The sequence below is a fragment of the Ostrea edulis genome, chromosome 1 (genome assembly GCF_947568905.1).
Source record: "Ostrea edulis chromosome 1, xbOstEdul1.1, whole genome shotgun sequence".
NCBI classification, from domain to species: domain Eukaryota; kingdom Metazoa; phylum Mollusca; class Bivalvia; order Ostreida; family Ostreidae; genus Ostrea; species Ostrea edulis.
The window spans coordinates 5081890-5100182 of NC_079164.1; the positions used below are offsets into that span (position 1 = coordinate 5081890).

Consider the following 18293-nt stretch of genomic DNA (forward strand, 5'->3'; position numbering starts at 1 on the left):
GTGTTTCCGCACAAAATTGAAACAATTTTTTCTCATTTTCAATGTTATTTTTGGGTATTTGAGGGCATATATTTCATGTTATGGCGTTGCAGCAAATCAATGTTATTTTTAAAAATTACACACAACATAGCTTAATTAAATAGCAATGGAAATTAAATGAAAAATGAATATACACATTTTTATAAAAGAAAATTCAATATTTACTGAGGCTCACATCTTTGCACAAAATCGGATGTCATGTTGCCATGGAAACACGAGTCAAAGCCCATTTTTAAAGGTGTCATGATTAAAGGACTGAAGTATGTATACTTTGTGTAAAATTTCGTCAAAATCCGTGTCGGTCGTTTTCCACATGTTTTGATGCTTACAGAGAATGGCTCGCAATTCACTTACAAGGGGGTTATGCATACATACGCCCATTTATCATATTTTAGAATAAATCAAAAACTTTTGCAATATAATTAAAATCAGACTTCTTAGATCCGCGCCGTATACTCTGCGTAAGTAGATCTGACATAACCCGATTAGGGGGTCATGTTCAGATGAACTTTATGTCTGCCAATCAGCGCGTCGGCTTTGAAATCGTCGGTGTTCACATTTCAAGGAAAATGGTTGCAATTGTTTGGTTTGAAAGAAAACATATCTCAGCTAGATGCGACGTCACAATACACCGTTTACGTCAACTGGCGTTATATTCCTCGCGTTATTAAAGTAAAACTATTCAAATCGTACCCATCCCAATTCATACATAAATCGTAACTCACAATTCATTTAATTTGGGTGTATTTCATATCGTACGTTTTGTTGTTTGTATGAACGGAGTAGATTAGGCATTATTGCGAAAGTTTAGAATTCGCTATGCGAGAATATACAATTTTACAGTGTGGAATAAACTTCGTTGGAGAGAGATTACAGCAATTTGTTTACGAATTGCCAGAAACCGCCTAAATAGCCATCATTGTCTGTATGGCACAATCTGACTGGCTGATAGTTCTCATGAATATTCCAAGCGAAAGGTCATGCAGACATGACCCCTATAAGGTTATGTCAGATCCTATTATAGCGATTGTGAGCGTATCCTAGGATCTGATTTTAATACTTTTGTTGATTTTAGATATTCTTACGACACGAAAATACATTTTTAGGTGAAATAGGAATGAATTGTAGGTAAATAGAATGATCCAATTTTCACTTCAGTTATGAGTGACATTGTCGAGTATTGTCCTACAAACCTGACAGAAGTCATCGCGGCATCAGCGAGACTAAACTGCGGTGAAGACAGGTTTGGAAATGATCAGTATTTATGTCTTCCTAACGTCAGAAAGACTGGGCTTGTGGAATATTGTCATAAAGGAGTCATTCCATTGATACCAAGTGGTGAGCTATTAAATGCTATCTTTTAAACTATTGTCTTTATAGAGTACACCTATTGCAATTGTTCACCCTCAATCTCCGTACGTTGTGCGTTAACAATTGAAATATTTAAACTTTGTGATAACTACCATTCCAATCATATTCAAACTTGGGTACCAAACATGTTTGGGACAAGAGGGACATAAAATGTTCAGGACTCCTGAAACATGAAATAAATGCGGGGCGGTCTGTAAATATAAATTCCGTGATCCACGGAGTAGAGGTTCTAACTCCAGGACGGCGCTTTAGGTCAATTTTTTTCGGATTCGTAATTTTAAAGACAAGAGGCCCATAGGCGACATCGCTCACCTGAGTCACCTTGGCCCATATTTAAAGATTTCCCCATTACATTCGCAAGTAAAACTTTGATCCCTATTGTGGCCCAAACCTACCACCAGAGGCCATGATTTTTACAAACTTGAAATTGCACTATGTCAGGAAGATTTCATGTAAATGTAAACTTCTTTGGCCCAATGGTTTTTGAGAAGATTTTCTCTATATATTTGTATTTAAAACGTTGATTCGTTATTGTGGGCACCATCCTACCCCCGAGGATCATGGTTTTAACAAACTTGAATCTGCATTATGTCAGGAAGTTTTCATGTAAACTTTTCTGACCCAGTGGTTCTGGAGACGACTTTTAAACATGTTCTCTATATATTTGTACGTAAAACTTTGATCACCTATTGCAGCCCCATCCTACTCCCGGGGGTCATTATTTTAACACACTTAAATTTGCACTATTTTAGGAAGCTTTCATGTAAATTGTACTTTCCAAACCCAGTGGTTCTTGAGAAGATTTTCAAAAATTGTACATATATATTCGCATATAAAACTTTACTCTCCTATTGTGGCCCCATCCTACCCCCAGCGGCCATGATTTTTACAAACTTGAATCTACACTATGTCAGGAAGCTTTCGTGTAAATGTGCATTATTCTAGTTCCGTGGTTCTTGGGAAGAAGATTGTAAAAGAGTTTCCCTATGTATTTGTATGCCAAACTTTGCTCCCCTATTGTGGTCCCATCCTATCCCCGACAGTTCATGATTTTAACAAACATGAATCTGCACTATGTCAGGAAGCTTTTTATGTATATTTGTACTTTCCTAGCCCGGTGGTTCTTGACAAAATGATTTTCAAAGATTTTCCCTGTATCTTCGCATGCAAAACTTTGATCCCAAATTATGGCTCCATTCTACCCCCGGGGGCCATGATTTAGACAAACTTAAATCTGCATTATATCAGGAAGTTTTCATGTAAATTTGTACTTTCCTAGCCCAGTAGTTCTTGAGAAGAATATTTTGAAAGATTTTCCATATATATTTGTACGTAAAACTTTGACCCCCTTTTGTGGTCCCATTTTACCCCCGGGGGTCATGATTTTAATAAACGTAGATCTGAACTATGTCAGAAAGCTTTCATGTAGATTTCAGTCCTTCTGGTTCAGTGGTTCTTGAGAAGAAGATTTTTTAAATAGCCCACCCTATATTTGCATTTTTGTGATTATCTCCCCGTTGAAGGGAGATGACCCTTAATTTGATCAAACTTGAAAGTACTTGACCCAAGGATGCTTTTGGCCATGTTTGGTTGATATTGGCCCAACGGTTCTGGGGAAGAAGTCGAAAATATGAAAAGGTTACAGACGGACAGACGACGGACAACAAGCGATCAGAAAAACTCACTTGAGCTTTCAGCTCAGGTGAACTAAAAACTGATGACCATTTTTCGTTATCTTTATTCATTTCATAAAAGGATATTGTGTGGATACAACGGGAGGCCAGTTATATTCCAGAAAATGTGAACAATTCCTCTATGGTTGTCCAAGTCAGCATTTCCAAACCAATAAGATATACAGACGTAAGAATCTGTTTTTATTATACACTTCAGTTGAATAACAAAATCATAATTGAACAGAACCCATTTCAAAATACTTGTATCCTGTTCTGTATATCTAGATCCCGCCTGTCTGAATATAAACACAGAGAACCGGTGTTATATTGCTGATCCGTCATGTCCCAACACGTAAGTCAACAGCTAATAGTAAAATATTCTCTTTATGTTGGTAATACATGTAAACTTGATACATCAGGTCTATCGTTATAGGACATCAACATTCACTACGGAAGACATGATGGAAACATCATCCACCTACTCGAACTTCTCTAACACAACTGTGAATACTCTCTACACCACGACCACATCCTTAGAAGATGTACCTGATGTAGGGGCCGTTGTGGGAGGGGTGTTAGCTGCAGTGTTTGTTATCACAGTCCTGCTGATTTTAGTGCGTGTTGTTTTGAGAAGGAGGAAACAACGGAAAAACCAACTTAGAGATGGTAAAAAAAAAACTCTGGAATAGTATATCTCAATTTCTAATAATTAATGGTGTATTTATTGTTACTACTACTGCTACTACTACTATTTTTATTAGTTTTATCATTATCATTATTATATTTAGTACTGTGAGAATTACCATTGGTACTACTACTACTACTACTACTACTACTAGGGGCCTCCGTGGCCGAGGTGTTAGAGCATTGCGCTCAAAATCACACAGCCTCTCACCTCTGTCGGCGCGGCTTCCAATCGCGCCGATAAGTGAGAAAGTTTCCCAGTTTACTTTCGGAAGGTCGGTGGTCTCTTCCCAGGTACATTGTAACTGGGTTCTCTCTTCCACCAATAAAAACTGGGCACCACCATATAACTGAAAAATTGTTGAGTGTGGAAGAAAACATTGAAACAAAAAAAAACTACTACTACTACTACATGTAACTACTACTACTGCATGTACTACTTCCATTTTTATTCACTTTATTATTATCATTATTATTTCTACTACTACGAGAATTACCATTGCTACTATTACTACTACCACTACTATCAATGATAGCGAGTATGGTGTGTAACTCTGGAATGAGTTATGAATGTATTTTCCTGAAATACCTACATGTAATTGAGTTAATGGTAATATGCAATATTAAGTTACACCTATTAGAACATTTTAAAACAATATGTCGGTTTTTTTTTAAATTTAAACATTATTTATTGAGAAACTCAACAGGATTGGGCAACATGCATAGCCTATGTAGGCCTTCTACCAAATACAAAGGTCAAGTGCAAAGGTATGACATAAAGGTATAAAAAGGATCTTTTTGAAGATTTAACAATATTGTAATGAGGTTTACATGAAAATAGTTAATGAGAGTTTTGTTGAATTTTTTTTTTATGAATTGATTTTTTATAGATCAACATGTTTTACACACACACATACTTACATAACCCTCCACCTACAGTCACACACATAGATATATACAAATAATATAGATCAATACTAACCCTCCACCTACAGTCACACACATAGATATATACATATAATATAGATCAATACTAACCCTCCACCTACAGTCACAAACATAGATATATACATATAATATAGATCAATACTAACCCTCCACCTACAGTCACACACATAGATATATACATATAATATAGATCAATACTAACCCTCCACCTACAGTCACACACATACATATATACATATAATATAGATCAACACTAACCCTCCACCTACAGTCACACACACATACATATATACATATAATATAGATCAATACTAACCCTCCACCTACAGTCACACACATAGATATATACATATAATATAGATCAATACTAACCCTCCACCTACAGTCACACACATAGATATATACATATAATATAGATCAATACTAACCCTCCACCTACAGTCACACACATACATATATACATATAATATAGATCAATACTAACCCTCCACCTACAGTCACACACATAGATATATACATATAATATAGATCAATACTAACCCTCCACCTACAGTCACACACATAGATATATACATACAATATAGAACCCTCCACCTACAGTCACACACACATACATATATACATATAATATAGATCAATACTAACCCTCCACCTACAGTCACACACATAGATATATACATATAATATAGATCAATACTAACCCTCCACCTACAGTCACACACATAGATATATACATATAATATAGATCAATACTAACCCTCCACCTACAGTCACACACATAGATATATACATATAATATAGATCAATACTAACCCTCCACCTACAGTCACACACATATATATATACATACAATATAGATCAATACTAACCCTCCACCTACAGTCACACACATAGATATATACATATAATATAGAACCCTCCACCTAGTCACACACATAGATATATACATACAATATAGATCAATACTAACCCTCCACCTACAGTCACACACATAGATATATACATATAATATAGATCAATACTAACCCTCCACCTACAGTCACACACATAGATATATACATACAATATAGATCAATACTAACCCTCCACCTACAGTCACACACATAGATATATACATACAATATAGATCAATACTAACCCTCCACCTACAGTCACACACATAGATATATACATATAATATAGATCAATACTAACCCTCCACCTACAGTCACACACATAGATATATACATATAATATAGATCAATACTAACCCTCCACCTACAGTCACACACATAGATATATACATATAATATAGATCAACACTAACCCTCCACCTACAGTCACACACATACATATATACATATAATATAGATCAATACTAACCCTCCACCTACAGTCACACACATAGATATATACATACAATATAGATCAATACTAACCCTCCACCTACAGTCACACACATAGATATATACATACAATATAGATCAATACTAACCCTCCACCTACAGTCACACACATAGATATATACATATAATATAGATCAACACTAACCCTCCACCTACAGTCACACACATAGATATATACATATAATATAGATCAATACTAACCCTCCACCTACAGTCACACACATAGATATATACATATAATATAGATCAATACTAACCCTCCACCTACAGTCACACACATAGATATATACATACAATATAGAACCCTCCACCTACAGTCACACACACATACATATATACATATAATATAGATCAATACTAACCCTCCACCTACAGTCACACACATATATATATACATATAATATAGATCAATACTAACCCTCCACCTACAGTCACACACATAGATATATACATATAATATAGATCAATACTAACCCTCCACCTACAGTCACACACATAGATATATACATACAATAGAGATCAATACTAACCCTCCACCTACAGTCACACACATAGATATATACATATAATATAGATCAATACTAACCCTCCACCTACAGTCACACACATACATATATACATATAATATAGATCAATACTAACCCTCCACCTACAGTCACACACATACATATATACATATAATATAGATCAATACTAACCCTCCACCTACAGTCACACACATAGATATATACATATAATATAGATCAATACTAACCCTCCACCTACAGTCACACACATAGATATATACATATAATATAGATCAATACTTACCCTCCACCTACAGTCACACACATAGATATATACATATAATATAGATCAATACTAACCCTCCACCTACAGTCACACACATAGATATATACATATAATATAGATCAATACTAACCCTCCACCTACAGTCACACACATAGATATATACATATAATATAGATCAATACTAACCCTCCACCTACAGTCACACACATAGATATATACATACAATATAGATCAATACTAACCCTCCACCTACAGTCACACACATAGATATATACATATAATATAGATCAATACTAACCCTCCACCTACAGTCACACACATAGATATATACATATAATATAGATCAATACTAACCCTCCACCTACAGTCACACACATAGATATATACATATAATATAGATCAATACTAACCCTCCACCTACAGTCACACACATAGATATATACATATAATATAGATCAATACTAACCCTCCACCTACAGTCACACACATAGATATATACATACAATATAGATCAATACTAACCCTCCACCTACAGTCACACACATAGATATATACATATAATATAGATCAATACTAACCCTCCACCTACAGTCACACACATAGATATATACATATAATATAGATCAATACTAACCCTCCACCTACAGTCACACACATAGATATATACATATAATATAGATCAATACTAACCCTCCACCTACAGTCACACACATACATATATACATATAATATAGATCAATACTAACCCTCCACCTACAGTCACACACATAGATATATACATATAATATAGATCAATACTAACCCTCCACCTACAGTCACACACATACATATATACATATAATATAGAACCCTCCACCTACAGTCACACACATACATATATACATATAATATAGATCAATACTAACCCTCCACCTACAGTCACACACATACATATATACATATAATATAGATCAACACTAACCCTCCACCTACAGTCACACACATACATATATACATATAATATAGATCAATACTAACCCTCCACCTACAGTCACACACATAGATATATACATATAATATAGATCAATACTAACCCTCCACCTACAGTCACACACATACATATATACATATAATATAGATCAATACTAACCCTCCACCTACAGTCACACACATAGATATAATATAGATCAATACTAACCCTCCACCTACAGTCACACACATACATATATACATATAATATAGATCAATACTAACCCTCCACCTACAGTCACACACATAGATATATACATATAATATAGATCAATACTAACCCTCCACCTACCGTCACACACATAGATATAATATAGATCAATACTAACCCTCCACCTACAGTCACACACATACATATATACATATAATATAGATCAATACTAACCCTCCACCTACAGTCACACACATACATATATACATATAATATAGATCAATACTAACCCTCCACCTACAGTCACACACATAGATATATACATATAATATAGATCAATACTAACCCTCCACCTACAGTCACACACATAGATATAATATAGATCAATACTAACCCTCCACCTACAGTCACACACATACATATATACATATAATATAGATCAATACTAACCCTCCACCTACAGTCACACACATAGATATATACATATAATATAGATCAATACTAACCCTCCACCTACAGTCACACACATACATATATACATATAATATATATCAATACTAACCCTCCACCTACAGTCACACACATACATATATACATATAATATAGATCAATACTAACCCTCCACCTACAGTCACACACATACATATATACATATAATATAGATCAATACTAACCCTCCACCTACAGTCACACACATACATATATACATATAATATAGATCAATACTAACCCTCCACCTACAGTCACAAACATAGATATATACATATAATATAGATCAATACTAACCCTCCACCTACAGTCACACACATACATATATACATATAATATAGATCAACACTAACCCTCCACCTACAGTCACACACATAGATATATACATATAATATAGATCAATACTAACCCTCCACCTACAGTCACACACATAGATATATACATATAATATAGATCAATACTAACCCTCCACCTACAGTCACACACATAGATATATACATATAATATAGATCAATACTAACCCTCCACCTACAGTCACACACATAGATATATACATACAATATAGATCAATACTAACCCTCCACCTACAGTCACACACATAGATATATACATACAATATAGATCAATACTAACCCTCCACCTACAGTCACACACATAGATATATACATATAATATAGATCAATACTAACCCTCCACCTACAGTCACACACATAGATATATACATATAATATAGATCAATACTAACCATCCACCTACAGTCACACACATAGATATATACATATAATATAGATCAATACTAACCCTCCACCTACAGTCACACACATAGATATATACATATAATATAGATCAATACTAACCCTCCACCTACAGTCACACACATACATATATACATATAATATAGATCAATACTAACCCTCCACCTACAGTCACACACATACATATATACATATAATATAGATCAATACTAACCCTCCACCTACAGTCACACACATACATATATACATATAATATAGATCAATACTAACCCTCCACCTACAGTCACACACATAGATATATACATATAATATAGATCAATACTAACCCTCCACCTACAGTCACACACATAGATATATACATATAATATAGATCAATACTAACCCTCCACCTACAGTCACACACATAGATATATACATATAATATAGATCAATACTAACCCTCCACCTACAGTCACACACATAGATATATACATATAATATAGATCAACACTAACCCTCCACCTACAGTCACACACATAGATATATACATATAATATAGATCAATACTAACCCTCCACCTACAGTCACACACATAGATATATACATATAATATAGATCAATACTAACCCTCCACCTACAGTCACACACATACATATATACATATAATATAGATCAATACTAACCCTCCACCTACAGTCACACACATAGATATATACATATAATATAGATCAACACTAACCCTCCACCTACAGTCACACACATACATATATACATATAATATAGATCAACACTAACCCTCCACCTACAGTCACACACATAGATATATACATACAATATAGATCAACACTAACCCTCCACCTACAGTCACACACATAGATATATACATATAATATAGATCAATACTAACCCTCCACCTACAGTCACACACATACATATATACATATAATATAGATCAATACTAACCCTCCACCTACAGTCACACACATAGATATATACATATAATATAGATCAATACTAACCCTCCACCTACAGTCACACACATACATATATACATATAATATAGATCAATACTAACCCTCCACCTACAGTCACACACATAGATATATACATATAATATAGATCAATACTAACCCTCCACCTACAGTCACACACATACATATATACATATAATATAGATCAATACTAACCCTCCACCTACAGTCACACACATACATATATACATATAATATAGATCAATACTAACCCTCCACCTACAGTCACACACATACATATATACATATAATATAGATCAACACTAACCCTCCACCTACAGTCACACACATAGATATATACATATAATATAGATCAATACTAACCCTCCACCTACAGTCACACACATACATATATACATATAATATAGATCAACACTAACCCTCCACCTACAGTCACACACATAGATATATACATACAATATAGATCAACACTAACCCTCCACCTACAGTCACACACATAGATATATACATATAATATAGATCAATACTAACCCTCCACCTACAGTCACACACATACATATATACATATAATATAGATCAATACTAACCCTCCACCTACAGTCACACACATAGATATATACATATAATATAGATCAATACTAACCCTCCACCTACAGTCACACACATAGATATATACATATAATATAGATCAATACTAACCCTCCACCTACAGTCACACACATAGATATATACATATAATATAGATCAATACTAACCCTCCACCTACAGTCACACACATAGATATATACATATAATATAGATCAATACTAACCCTCCACCTACAGTCACACACATAGATATATACATATAATATAGATCAATACTAACCCTCCACCTACAGTCACACACATAGATATATACATACAATATAGATCAATACTAACCCTCCACCTACAGTCACACACATAGATATATACATATAATATAGATCAATACTAACCCTCCACCTACAGTCACACACATAGATATATACATATAATATAGATCAATACTAACCCTCCACCTACAGTCACACACATAGATATATACATATAATATAGATCAATACTAACCCTCCACCTACAGTCACACACATAGATATATACATACAATATAGATCAATACTAACCCTCCACCTACAGTCACACACATAGATATATACATACAATATAGATCAATACTAACCCTCCACCTACAGTCACACACATACATATATACATATAATATAGATCAATACTAACCCTCCACCTACAGTCACACACATAGATATATACATATAATATAGATCAATACTAACCCTCCACCTACAGTCACACACATAGATATATACATACAATATAGATCAATACTAACCCTCCACCTACAGTCACACACATAGATATATACATACAATATAGATCAATACTAACCCTCCACCTACAGTCACACACATAGATATATACATATAATATAGATCAATACTAACCCTCCACCTACAGTCACACACATAGATATATACATATAATATAGATCAATACTAACCCTCCACCTACAGTCACACACATACATATATACATATAATTTAGATCAACACTAACCCTCCACCTACAGTCACACACATAGATATATACATATAATATAGATCAATACTAACCCTCCACCTACAGTCACACACATAGATATATACATATAATATAGATCAATACTAACCCTCCACCTACAGTCACACACATACATATATACATATAATATAGATCAACACTAACCCTCCACCTACAGTCACACACATAGATATATACATATAATATAGATCAATACTAACCCTCCACCTACAGTCACACACATACATATATACATATAATATAGATCAATACTAACCCTCCACCTACAGTCACACACATACATATATACATATAATATAGATCAACACTAACCCTCCACCTACAGTCACACACATAGATATATACATATAATATAGATCAATACTAACCCTCCACCTACAGTCACACACATAGATATATACATATAATATAGATCAATACTAACCCTCCACCTACAGTCACACACATACATATATACATATAATATAGATCAATACTAACCCTCCACCTACAGTCACACACATAGATATATACATATAATATAGATCAATACTAACCCTCCACCTACAGTCACACACATAGATATATACATATAATATAGATCAATACTAACCCTCCACCTACAGTCACACACATACATATATACATATAATATAGATCAATACTAACCCTCCACCTACAGTCACACACATAGATATATACATACAATATAGATCAATACTAACCCTCCACCTACAGTCACACACATACATATATACATATAATATAGATCAATACTAACCCTCCACCTACAGTCACACACATAGATATATACATATAATATAGATCAACACTAACCCTCCACCTACAGTCACAAACATACATATATACATATAATATAGATCAATACTAACCCTCCACCTACAGTCACACACATAGATATATACATATAATATAGATCAATACTAACCCTCCACCTACAGTCACACACATACATATATACATATAATATAGATCAATACTAACCCTCCACCTACAGTCACACACATACATATATACATATAATATAGATCAATACTAACCCTCCACCTACAGTCACAAACATAGATATATACATATAATATAGATCAATACTAACCCTCCACCTACAGTCACACACATACATATATACATATAATATAGATCAATACTAACCCTCCACCTACAGTCACACACATACATATATACATATAATATAGATCAATACTAACCCTCCACCTACAGTCACACACATACATATATACATATAATATAGATCAATACTAACCCTCCACCTACAGTCACACACATACATATATACATATAATATAGATCAACACTAACCCTCCACCTACAGTCACACACATACATATATACATATAATATAGATCAACACTAACCCTCCACCTACAGTCACACACATACATATATACATATAATATAGATCAATACTAACCCTCCACCTACAGTCACACACATAGATATATACATATAATATAGATCAACACTAACCCTCCACCTACAGTCACACACATACATATATACATATAATATAGATCAATACTAACCCTCCACCTACAGTCACACACATAGATATATACATATAATATAGATCAATACTAACCCTCCACCTACAGTCACACACATAGATATATACATATAATATAGATCAATACTAACCCTCCACCTACAGTCACACACATAGATATATACATATAATATAGATCAATACTAACCCTCCACCTACAGTCACACACATAGATATATACATATAATATAGATCAATACTAACCCTCCACCTACAGTCACACACATAGATATATACATATAATATAGATCAATACTAACCCTCCACCTACAGTCACACACATAGATATATACATATAATATAGATCAACATTAACGTAGATCAATCTGATAAGAAAATAAATAATTTGTGAAAAAAAAAAAACCAACAAGAAAGTGCAAAAATTAACTTGCCAAAAGCGCTTAGAAGATTTAATGTAGTTATGAACATAAGAAATAATTTTGCAGTTCAAGTGATATGAATACTCAGAACTACCATATATGATATAGTTCAATTGAAAAGGAATACCAATGTCATGAAATTGCTGCATAAGAATATGTCTGATGATTATATTTTGCACACTATGTAGGTTTTCACATTCTTGGAATTTAATTTACGCAATGATTTGATAGCTGATATTTTGATCATAAGTGAGATTATGATATTGTTTTGAAAATATGATGATACAAAATGTTCTAAAAGGAGAATTTCAGTGTACCCCAGAGTATGTGAGAAGTGATGTACATTACATGTCTATTATAAAAATTTCCAATTCCTTTCAGTTTACAATCACATAATGGTAGGGAACTCTAAATAAACAGATATTCTGAGCAGTCATTTATAAGAAATTTTTTACACACTTGCGTGATTACACACAATCCTAAAGTTAACATGGAAAAAGATGCCGGAGTTCCTCACTGACAGTATCTTCTGTTTTTGGATATCATGTATGAACCGCCTATCAATCTGGGCATAAATTTTGTTCACCTTTTACTGTTTTTAGCTCACCTGAGCTGAAATCTCAATTGAGCTATTCTGATCACGTTTTGCCTGTCGTCTGTCTGTCCGTCTGTCCTTTTAACTTCTTCAGAAGCACTGGGCCAATTTAAATTAAACTTATATGCAAGCTTGTTCAAATGAAGGGTCATGCCCTTTCAATGGATACCTAATCATGAAAATGTAAAAAAAGGTTTTGGTCGTTTAAAAATCTTCTCAAAAACCATTGTGCTAGAAACGTTCGGATTTACATGACAGCTTTGTGATATAGTGCAAATGCAAGAATTTGCTAAAATCATAGTCCCCGAGGATAGGGTGGGACCACAGTAGGGGATCAAAATTTTACATACACGTATGTAGGGAAAATGTTTAAAATCCTCTCGAGAACCTCTGGACCAAGAAGGTTCAATCTTACATGAAAACTTACTGATTTAGTGCAGATTCAATTTTGTTAAAATCATGGATCCGGGGGTAAGGTGGGGTCACATTGGGGATCAAAGTTTTACATACAAATATATTTGGAAACTCTTTAAAATCATCTTATCAAGAACTACTGGACCAGAAAAGTTTATATGTACATGAATGCATTCTGACATATTGCAGATTTAAGTTTTTTAAAATCATGGACCCTGGGGGTAGGACTGGACCACAATATGGGATCAAAGTTTTACATACAAATATATAGGGGAAAATCGTCTCAAGAACCACTCAGCCAGGAAAGTAGAAATTTACATGACAGCTCTCTGACAACTGCAGATTCAAATTTGCTGAAATCATGGCTTCCAGCCGTAGGGTACATATGAATATATAAAGAAAATCTGTAGAAATCTTCATTTGAAAAAAAATCACAGAGCCAGAAAAGTGGACATTTACATGAAAGCTTCTTGAAATAGAGTATATCCACATTTGTGTAATTCATAGTCACCGGGGGTAGGATGGGATGAAAGTTTCATTTAAGCTGATATATAGGAAAAATCTTTCAAACTATTTAAACTAAGGTTTTCATATTTTGTATGTATATTTCGTATTGTAAGACAGTTATTGTCATATCACGATATTTAACCTTGTGATTTTTACCTCCGAGTTTGACATTCTTTTAAGAAATCATAAACTATTCGGAGCTATTTTATATGGGACTCTTATTAGGTCACCTGAGTCACTCAGGTGGTCTATTGCTATTGGTATGCGTCCGTCATCATGCGTCGTCCGTTAACAACTTCTTCCCAGAAATTACTAGACCAATCTTTACCATATTTGGTATGTAGCATCTGTAGGTGATGGAGAGAGGAAATTGTAAATTTCATGCCCCACCATAAAGAGTTTTAAATTTGGGGTAAAAACTGTAAAATTGATGTATTTCTTTTAAAATCTTCCGTACTTCTGGGCATCTAGCAGAGAATGTGAGTATTTAGTAATAGTGAGCAAGGAAGCTTTAACCAGAATTGTAAATTTCATGATCCCCGGGGTAGGGGTTTTGGTCCAGGGTGGGGCCAAACTTGGAATATAGTGTTATTGTGTAAAACACTTAAATAACATCTTCTTCAGTACTATTGATACTGAATTGAAACTAAATGGATATTTAGAAAGAGGAGATAGTCCTTTACTTAAGTTGAAAATTTGATGATACTAGGGTAGGGGTTCCGGTATCAGGGTGGGGCCAAATTGGTTAGTTATTAAAAGAACTTCTTCTTGATAACTATCATTCCAATTCTTTTCAAATTTGGTATAAAGCATCTTTGGAACAAGGGGAACATTTTCAGGATTCCAGCAGTCTGGGCCTACAGGACAAAAAATGACCAAAATTGACAAATTTTCAAAACTCTTCTTCTCTCGAACTGCACATGTGTAAGAAAAATTAAATACATTGTGATGTAGAGCAGGAATGACTCTACCACAATTGTAAATTTCATGATCTGCGGGATAGGGGTTCTGACTCCCGTGTTGGGCCAAACTTGTTATATAGTGTTTATGTGTAAAACACTTAAATAACACCTTGTTTAGTGCTATTGATTGTAAGTTGGAACTAAATGAATAGTTAGAAAGAGCAGGTAGTCCTTTACTATAGTTGTAAAGTTGTTGATACCAGGGATAGGAGTTTTGATATCAGGGTGGGGACAAAATGATCAGTTATTAAATGCTTTAACAGTAGAAATTTCTAACTTCTTCTTGATGAAAAGTGAAGATAACGAACAGTGATCAATCTCATAACTATCATTCCAATTCTTTTCAAATTTGGTATGAAACATCTTTGGAAGAAGGGGAACATAAATTGTAAATTTTAGAATTCCTACACCCCACCCTGGGGCGGGGCAAAGACTGCCCAAAATTGACCAAATTTCAAAAATTGTCTCTAGAACCACACATGTGTAATAAAAATTAAATACATAGTGATGTAGAACTGGAAGCCTTTTACCAGTATTGTAAATTTCATGGTCCTCGGGGTAGGGGTTCTGATTCCAGGGTGGGGGCAAACTTGGTATATAGTGTTTATGTATAAAACACTTAAATAGCATCTTCTGTAGTGTTACTAATACTAAATTGAAACTAAATGAATATTTATGAAGAGCAGGTAGTCCTTACCAAACTTGTAAATTTGAAGATTCCCAGAGTAGGGGTTCTCATCCCGGGATGGGACCATACTTAGGATATAGTAGTTAGGTGTAAGTTTGCTTATACGGTATAAAATCTAAATGCATACTTAGGAATAGTTGAAAAGGATGTACAAAAAATGGTGAATTTCACAGCCGAGGGTTTTGACTCTATGATGGGTCCAAATTAGACATATCTTCTAATGTTAAAAATCGATCATATTATGTCAATTCTGTCATCAGTTTATGAAAGTATGAGGACATTAAAGTGTTAAGAACACATCCTGATTTGTACTGTTTCTGAATATTAGAATTTAGCTTAGATATTCAGAGCAGGATTGTTGTTTTGTTTTGTTTTGTTTTTTTTGAATCCATAGTCCTTGGGAGCAGTGATACTTTTTCACTAGTATTCAGGCGAAAGATAAGGTCTGTGGATTTCTTGTTTTTTTGTTTTGTTTTTGTTTTTTTACATAGATTCATTTTGTGAAGTTTGCCCTTTTGACTTTGATTTGGGAGTTTGACCTACTTTTTAAAAAGTTTACTTATTCAATGTCTCCCGACCTATCTAAGATAGATCTTTCATATTTTGTTTATATATGTCTTATTGCAATACCTTTTATTTTGATTTTCTTTATTTCTAGGAAGAGATGAAGAAACCCTGCGTAAGTATTATTCTATTCAGATTATAGTTCAATTTTAGCTGTAACACACAAATTGATTGACTGAGAGCACTGAAAGAAGTAGTTAATACATGTATTGTATAATATAACTTGGTATGAGGACACGTCCCCGTGACAACCAAGATGGCTATTCTTTTTTCTCTTTTTTTTTTTTATACATTGTTGCACTATTAAGTTAATAGGCTTCTATGAAACTGAAAATCATTGGAATCGAATGTGCACATTAAAACACTTTTGTTAGAAAAAATTTTTCTCAACAAGTAACGCTACACAAATTATTAACGATCAAATTTCAATACAAACTCTGATACAACGATATCACATGCAAAATAATGGTATATCAAGTATTTGCAAATTTTGCCCCTTCAATTTAAAATATATTTCTACTTGGGGATATATTGCTTGATTCGCTCATCAACGCATAATACGTCATGCTTTGCAAAATGAATGAGATGACATCACGTCAAATCGACTGACATGTGGGTCGCTATCTGTGAATTGCTCACATGATTTACTGTGTCAGTTTTAATTGGCGACAATGCTACACATAATAATGTAATTTAAACCTTTTATCAAACAAAAATTCACAAATCATGTTATC

At 33.9% G+C, this 18293-nt stretch overlaps 2 protein-coding genes across 4 annotated transcripts in view; both read left to right on the top strand.

Annotated features, from left to right (window-relative positions):
* LOC130050944 (uncharacterized) overlaps positions 1-17768 on the top strand; it is a 112858-nt gene extending 95090 nt beyond the window's left edge. For 2 of the 3 annotated variants that reach the window (XM_056151980.1, XM_056151989.1), the window contains exons 2-6: positions 1198-1377; positions 3166-3270; positions 3369-3435; positions 3517-3749; positions 17654-17768. In XM_056151980.1, coding sequence (XP_056007955.1) covers positions 1200-1377; positions 3166-3270; positions 3369-3435; positions 3517-3749; positions 17654-17712 — 642 coding nt within the window. In that variant the 5' untranslated portion in view covers positions 1198-1199 and the 3' untranslated portion in view covers positions 17713-17768. Of the gene's footprint in view, positions 1-1145; positions 1378-3165; positions 3271-3368; positions 3436-3516; positions 3750-17653 lie in introns of those variants that run through there. The other variant, XM_056152000.1, reaches the window with a different exon arrangement.
* LOC125664363 (transient receptor potential cation channel subfamily A member 1-like) overlaps positions 1-18293 on the top strand; it is a 220401-nt gene that overhangs the window by 94523 nt on the left and 107585 nt on the right. The window lies entirely within an intron of this gene.